The 8,626-nt window shown below is 35.4% G+C and overlaps 1 protein-coding gene and 1 long non-coding RNA gene across 2 annotated transcripts in view; one reads left to right on the forward strand and one right to left on the reverse strand.

Moving 5' to 3' along the window:
* Positions 1-8,626, forward strand: part of LOC137646006 (uncharacterized) — a 72,240-nt gene that overhangs the window by 24,435 nt on the left and 39,179 nt on the right. The gene's annotated exons all lie outside the window — the stretch shown is intronic.
* Positions 6,976-8,626, reverse strand: part of LOC137646005 (hemolymph clottable protein-like) — a 112,725-nt gene continuing 111,074 nt past the window's right edge. Inside the window, exon 37 of the mRNA XM_068379138.1 lies at positions 6,976-8,369. Within this exon, the coding sequence (XP_068235239.1) occupies positions 8,193-8,369 (177 nt within the window). The 3' untranslated portion in view covers positions 6,976-8,192. The remainder of the gene's footprint in view (positions 8,370-8,626) is intronic.

The following is an 8,626-nucleotide window of genomic DNA, read 5'->3' on the forward strand; positions in this document are numbered from 1 at the left end:
AGTGCTGCTTTTGACACTGTTGTGCACGAGTACTTACTTGACGACTTAAAGTCTATTGGAGTGACTAAGGAAGCACTGAAATTTTTGCGAAGTTACTTAGTGAACAGGAAGACTATTGTAGAAGTTTCTGGAAACCGATCCAATGAGAGAATTCTTATGAAGGGTGTACCACAGGGTAGTGTCCTGGGCCCTATCTTGTTTAACATATATACTATCGAGCTATCACACATCTTGAAAAAACAAAAAGTGGGTTTTAAACTATATGCAGATGATACTCAGTTTTACCTCTCAATTTCAACAACACAAGATACAAAGAAGAAAATTGATGAGATAATGACTGAAATAAAAACATGGATGCAGAGGAAAAAGCTCAAATTAAATGATGATAAAACAGAATGTATGTTCTTTGGCACAAGGGTGGCTTTGAAGAATTACCAGTTAATTCAAAGTATAAAAATTGGTGATGCTGATGTTGGGATTGTGCCTGTTGTGAAAAATTTGGGTGTACTGATAGACTGTAATTTGTCAATGAAGGACCAAATTGTGAACACAGTGAAAGTGTGTAACTATCACCTGAGAAACATAGCATTTATTAGAAAATATTTAACAGAGGGCAGTACAAAAATTTTAGTGGTGAGTCATGTAATATCAAGGCTTGATTATTGCAATTCTCTGTACTACAAATTGCCCAATACACTACTAAGGAAGCTTCAAAATGTGCAAAACCGGGCGGCTAGACTGATAAAAGGCATTAAATTTCGGGAGAGAATAACTCCTGCACTGATCGATTTACATTGGTTACCTGTTAAGGCTAGGATTGAATTTAAAATTTGCTTGTTGACTCACAAAGCACTTACAGGTGATAAGCCAAAATATCTTCGTGATTGCTTGATCCCCTACCCTGAAGCTACCAGCGCCACTGTAAGAGTTAGACATGCAGATGACCCCCATAGACTATTCGAAATTAGTGTGAATCATGCAATAGGAGGAAGAACGTTCAGTTATGCTGCACCGAGACTCTTTAACGACCTTCCACTCCATGTCAAGAATAGCACAAATGTGGCTGCCTTCAAGAAAAACCTGAAGACTTATCTTTTTAGAAAGTGTTATAATAGTGACCTGAAAACTATTAAGCCTGAATACAAATGCTAGCGAAATAACTGATAACGATACAGAGCAAAATATTAACTGGAAAGGAATTATTTTTTCATACACCAAGGCCCGCCTGAACAGACCTTTAGTGTTTGATGGAGGGCGAGAAATAAACCTCTAAAAGTAAAAGTAAGTATAACAACAACAACAATAATAATAATAATGATAATGAAATGATAATAATAATGATAATAATAATAATAATGATAATAATAAAATACGTGATTTGATTTATGGATTTGAGTTGAAAAGTTTTGAAGACGCTAAACGCTCAACTTTGCAGATTGAAGGAAACTTTAAGATACCCGGACGAAGGGCGAAGGGTAATTCAGGTTTAAAGCAAACCGAATTGAAATAGTTGATTTCAGCTAAATTATTTCAGGTTTGGGATTTAGATCAATCTATTTCTGGTACGAATCGATGTGTGTATATATATATATATATATATATATATATATATATATATATATATATATATATATATATATATATATATATATATATATATATGTGTGTATATACATGCATGTATATAAGCTTTTGGAGTATATGAATATTCTGCGTATTTATGTATATTTATACGATGTATATATACATATATATACATACATATACATATATATATATATATATATATATATATATATATATATATATATATATATATATATATATATATACACATGCATATATATAATTTTATATATAAACTATATTTATATATTATATGAATACAGTATATTTGCATGTACTGCACACACACACACACACACACATATATGTATATATATATATATATATATATATATATATATATATATATATATATATATATATATATATATATATATATATATATATATACATACATACATACATACATACATACATACATACTGTTTGTACATACGTACATACATCCCTAAATACAGCAGCCTTCGTATTCTCCCAACTGTTTATACATGCAAAAGCAATTGTAAAATGCATATCATCAAGTTATGGCTTAACCTTGATATTTCATCGAGATTCTAGATGTGGACAAGATAATCGGACAGAACAACCTTTCTCTTCGAACTGCAGTCTGCTACTGACCAGACTCAGCTTTTTCGAAGCATATGCTCTTTATATGAAGTAAAGGGCCTTCTTTATGTCTACCCATTTACTTTTATGTGATTATAAGGGTATGCTTTTGCTCTAAAAGTAGAAGCTTTTGCTTGAAATGTTTATGAATACAAGCAGAAGGATTTCCTTCATATTTTGCAAGTATAAGCATATCCTTTTCTTTATGAATACCGCCCAGTATCTCAACTTTTTTTTTTTTATTTTAACTCTTGGTGTTAACCAACTAATACTGATTAGTTGGTTAACACCAAGAGTTAAAATAAAAATATTTTTATTGTTATATTCCATTACGCGTACACTTCTAATATCTGTGTTTACATTTCTTTATATCGAGAAGTATGAAATGGCTAACTTAAACTGTTGCTGTAACTTGAAGCTTAGACACTAGAGCTGATTATGAGTTGACGGAAACGTAGACATTGCTCTCAGAAGGACAAGCTACTCGGCAGAGAAAGATTTATTATGAACCTCCATATTGCCCTAGTTTCCGTTCTCTCGTATTTTGCATGTTTGTTTTCGTTTATCAGGATTAATGGCATTCACGTGACCGAGGAGGAGGAGGAGGAGAAAGAGCAATGCTTGTTTGCAGGAGGCTTATTGAAGAAAAGCTGTTTTCAGGAGACTTAGTGTTTGGTCTATATCTCGTCTCCATTCGGTCTACAATATTGCTCTTCGACATCCGTAAAGGAACAATGACGTGAATATATAAGGTTCATTGCATTATCAAAATTATCTCAGTGGATATTTGTTAAAGTGATACCTGTACTGTACTTTGAAGGTAATTCCAGATGTATTTGATAATTTATGAAAGTACTACTAACCTGTTTAAAAAAATACTGTTACAGGCAACCTTATAACTTCAGACAGAGACTACTTTTCATGGTAGATGAAATAGAGAAATAGGCCTAAGCAGATAATCATCCAAAACATAGTGACCAGTAACCAAACTGGCTAAGAAAATGCTTTGATGTAGCTGTTTCTGGTGTTCACGAAGTCGGCTGGAGCATATCTTATTCGGAAAACGTTTAGGTAAATGTTTATTGACAATTATTTGGTTAGTCGTACTCTTGTGCAGCTCTTCCTTTCAGTTTATTTTGCATAACACACATCTAAACACACATGCTCCCGCACACACACACATTTGTATCGAATTTTCGATGTTTACGTCTGCTAGTTATCTTCACCAACTTCGTTGCGGAGGTTGTTTTGATAGGTGTGTATTTGTTTGGATGGCTGTCTGTGTTTGTCATTTGCATAACTCAAAAACTATCTGACCTAATATCATGAAATTTGGTGGAATGATTGGCCATGACCTTATGACAATTTGATTTTATTTTTTGAGAGATTTGACCAAAAGTTAAGGCAGAGGTCACGAAAAGGTCAAAAAGTCTTTTTGCCACATCGTAGCCAATTTCTATCTGATTAGTGTGTGTGTGTATGAGTAGATTGCCTTGCCTTATGCAAGACACGGGCTCTTGCGCTTGCGGCCTGTAAATCTGATTTGCATGAAACTAGTGCCAAAATGTCATCATCATTATCTCCCCCTACGCCTATTGACGCAAAGGGTCTCGGTTAGGTTTCGCCAGTCGTCTCTATCTTAAACTTTTAATTCAATACTTCTCCATTCATCATCTGCTACTTCGTGCTTCATAGTCCTCAGCTCTGTAGGCCTGGGTCTTCCAACTCTTCTAGTGCCTTGTGGAGTCCAGCTGAACGTTTGGTGAACTAATCTCTCTTGGAGAGTGCGAAGAGCATGTCCAAACCATCTCCATCTACCCCTCATCATGATCTCATCTACATATGGCACTCGGGTAATCTCTCATAGTTTTATTTCTAATCGTGTCCTGTCATTCAACTCCCAATATCCTTCTGAGAGCTTTGTTCTCAAAGCTACTAAATCTATTGGAGATTGTTTCATTGTCATACCATGGTTCATGTCCGAGCTCACTAACTTATCTATTTTCTGATTTTTATATGTACCTTCAGGCGATTTGATTTCCAAATTTTACTTAATCTAGCCATTGTTCGATTTGTTTGTTCAATCTTTCACTTAACTCTAATTCTAAAGACCCTGAATTGGAGATCATAGTTCCTAAATACTTAAATGATTCTACCTCATTAATCCTTTCTCCTTCCTATGATATTTCATATTCTATTGCATACTCCGTTCTCATCATATCTGTCTTTCTTCTATTTATCTTCAGCCCAAACTCATATGAAATTTCATGCATTCTGGTAAGCAAGCATTGCAAAACCTGTGGTGTTCTGCTAACAAGGACAGCATCATCAGCATGTTTTAGGTCTGCTAAATTCCTATCACCAATCCAGTCCAATCCTTCTCCACCATCTCTGATTGTTCTACACATTACAAAATCCATTAGGAAGATAAACAACATAGGTGACACACACTCCCTTGGAGTACTCTGCTGTTCATTGGAAATTCATTTGATAAGGCTCCATTAACATTAACTTTGTACTTGCTATGCTCATGAACCGACTTAGTTAAATTTACATATTTAAGAGGAATTCCATAATAATGCAGAACTCTGTACAGAATTGGCCGGTATACACTATCAAAGGCTTTTTGATAGTCCACAAATGCCATCAAAAGTAGATTTCTATATTCTGCCCATTGCTGTACAATATGTCTCAAAATGAAAAGTTGGTCAGTAAAACTTCTACCTTTTCTAAATCCTGCTTGTTCATCTCAGCTTTTCATCAGTCTTACTCTCCAGTCTCTATAATAAACATACCATATATTTTCATAACAAATGATGTAAGTGTTATGCCTCTGTAATTATTGCAATCAGTCAGGCCTTTTTTTTTTTCTTTTTTTTTTTTTCAACACTCCCAACTCCCATTCATCAGGTTTGCCTCTTCATGCCACATTCTACAAAATAATCTTGTAAGTGTTCTGGGAGTCACTTCATTTTCGGCCAGTGTCATCTCAGCAGTTATTCCATTGTATCCCGGGGCTTTCTATCTCTTTAGTTTTTGAGGATAGCTTCGACTTCAAACACACTGAATTCATTCATGGGTACATGAAGGTCTTCATTAGCTTCAGGTATATCAATCAAATTAATCCCTTAACTCCCATTCATAAGCTCACTAAAGTGTTCCATCCAACGTTGTCTTCATCTTGTGTTGCTATAACAGAGCCATCTCTCTCTTTGATGGGTATATGCTTCTTCTTCTTTGCCCCAGTCGAGATTTCATTAATAATTCTATGAGCAATTCTTACACCATAGCCAGTTCCTAAATTCATAGCATAGTCAGCCTCATCTGCTTTACTGTCTAAATATTCTCTCCAGTTATTCCTAACTTTTCTTTTGATCTCACTGTCAATACTGGAATACTTAGCAGACTCTACCTTGTAATTTTCATTACTTCCTCGAAAATTTTTAACAATCAATTTCTGCCTTTGTCTCCTTTTTATAGTATTCCAAGTATCATTTGATATCTATGGCTTTCTCCTTGTAACTGTGTTTCCTAAGACTTCACTACCAACTGACTTATATATGTTCTTAATATCACACCATTTTTCATTAATTGTGTGTTCTTTATTTCTTAAAGTCTCCAAGACTGCAAATCGATTCCTACATTCAATTGCAAATGTTTCTCTGTGCTCTTCTTCTAAAAGCTTAGTTGTATCAAACCTAGGTATTCTATCCATCTTTCCAATGGGTGCTTTCAGTTTTAATTTCAGTGTGGTGATGAGAAGCTAGTGATCACTACCAATATCTGCCCCTCTATAGCTTCTTACATTTCTCAGTCCCCCTTCTCTCTTTATTAATGGCAATGTGATCTATTTGATTTTTGTAATTGCCACATGGTGAAGTCCATGTACACTTGTGGATGTTCTTGTGTTGAAAAAGGGGACTTCCAATGACAAATTGTTTGCTGAACAGAAACTTGTGAAATGTGCTCCATTTTTATTTACAACTTCGCCAAGACCCTCGACACCCATCACATTCTCTATCCCTTGATTATTTCTTCCAACTTTAGCCCTGAAGTCGCCAATGTAATTTTCATATCTCTCAGGGATCTCATCTATTAACCTCTGCAGTTCTTCATAGTATTTATCTTTCCTTTCTTCAGAGGAATCATTTGTTGGGGCATAGCAAACTATAATACTCATATTACACTGCTTTGATTTGAACTTGCTAGTAACAATCTACTATTTACAGCTCTCCACTCGGTTAATGCCTTTCCTGCTCTTGGTGTCATCATCATTCCTAGCCCATCTCCTCCAACTCTATCTGATCTTCCTGAGTAGATATATATGTATATATTGCCGTCGTCTAAGGGAGGTACCAGCTGAACTTGGCTGAGTCCCTGGTTAGGCTGGAGGAACGTAGAGAGTAGAGGTCCCCTTTTTTGTTTTGTTTCATTGTTGATGTCGGCTACCCCCCCCCAAAAAAAAAATTGGTGGAAGTGCCTTTGGTATATGTATGTATGTATGTATGTATTTCTGTGGTCGAATGTTTCCTTACCAATCCCCATACAACATGTTTCACTTGGGGCCAAGATATCCAAACTATATTTCATAAATTCATTCTCTACTTGCTGTAAGCACCCAACAAAAAAAAAAAACTTTCTATGAACTTGTATAGTTTTTACTAACATTCAAATTATTCCGTTTCCAAAATACTGTTAAACAATATTGAAATAGGTTTACTACTTTATTAAGATAAACAAAAAGACAAAGTGTGACAATTTCAATCTTTATTTGTTATGACCTCTAATTAGAATCGTAAAAAAAACATAAATCTGACAATTTAAATTTGTATTTATCACTGGAAATACCATAAAATAACCAAAATTGAATTCATAAAACTAAATAACTACAGTACTTCTGCAAGTTAATATTAAAAGGTATTGATTGAAGATATTCTAGCGGGTCTCGTGAAAAATATTCGCCGAGTTTCAGATATGGACCTGTTTGCTCTTACATATTCACTATGCTATACATCTTGATGTCGCCCACTAACTATTCTGATCACTTTATAATCTTCGCCAACTTCGTTGCGAAGTTTATGTTTTGTGATTTGCACAACTCAAAAACTATGGGACCGAATCTCATGAAATTTGGTGGGATGATTGGCCATGATCCAAGGACAATTTGAAAAGATTTTGGGAATGATTGGGTCAAAAGTCAGGGCCAAGGTCACGATAAGGTAAAAAAAAAAATGTCTTCGCCATATCGTGGACAATTTTTAGTTGATTTACATGAGACTAGTGCCTAATGTGCATAATTCAATTTCCTATATTGTGATATACGAGTACAACATGATACTGGAGAAGGTATGCACTCTACCGACTGCCTGTTCTAGTTTGGTGTGTGATTTTGTCCAAGTCTTGAGATGTCGATGAAATTTTAAATCCCTTGACAGTTGTTTATAAAACAAGTGTATTTTAAATTTGTGGCTCTCTAATGTTACTTCGCTTTAAAGTTGCTCATGCTCTCAGTTACCCCCAGCAAAAGGTGTGCCCCTGTTTCAACAATATAATCAGTGAATCAGTCATATTGAGAGCAGATGCAGCATTCAGGGTTAACCTTCTATATTCATTAATGGACACCTTTATTCGTTCTTAGTTTGTTGACTCAGGTCGTCTACTCATAAGGTAAGACTAAACTTGCCATTCCTTTGTGAAACAAAGCCTTTTTCATATAAATGGCAGCTTTAACACTTTTATTAATGCTTTATACCTCAGTTTAGGAAAGAAAAAATTATATAATGCAAGTTAAGACTAAACCCTTTGTGGGATTACAGTGTAGGCCTACACAGTTTTGTGTTAAATGAAGGTTTCTAATGTAATTCTTGTCATACTCCCCTTTAAAAGGATTGCATTTTGTGTGATAGCTATTGGAAGATGATAACTCTGGTCGATGGGTCTATCACACCATTCATTGCGGTCTAGTCGGTAGCAGGAATGCAGTTCGTAGGATACGTAGTAACAAAGGTGCGTTCAAAACATAAGTCAGCCGATTGTCCGCAGCCTTGTGCAGTTTTACATCTGTGAATGTTCCTCGGGGCAGCAGAGACACCGGCTGTCGCCGTTCTTCCTTCTGTTTTCTCGCACCTGTAGACGATCTACAAAAGAAAAGGAAAGCATTGTTCTCAATCTCATTTGCTGGCTATCTCTAGCACACAGCATCACCATGTCATTTACTACTTAAGTTCAGATTGCTTTACTTCATGTAAGACACGGGCTCTTGCGTTGGCAGCGCCTTGTCAATCATCGCAAGCGTTTTATTCGCATTGGCTTATTCTTTCCCATACAAAGTACAATCAGTTCTTTATTGGTTTCAGTTGCAGAATCTCAGTAGCTGCGACGTGAAATTTTTCGA

This window comes from Palaemon carinicauda, chromosome 8 (assembly GCF_036898095.1).
Source record: "Palaemon carinicauda isolate YSFRI2023 chromosome 8, ASM3689809v2, whole genome shotgun sequence".
Taxonomy (NCBI): Eukaryota; Metazoa; Arthropoda; class Malacostraca; order Decapoda; family Palaemonidae; genus Palaemon; species Palaemon carinicauda.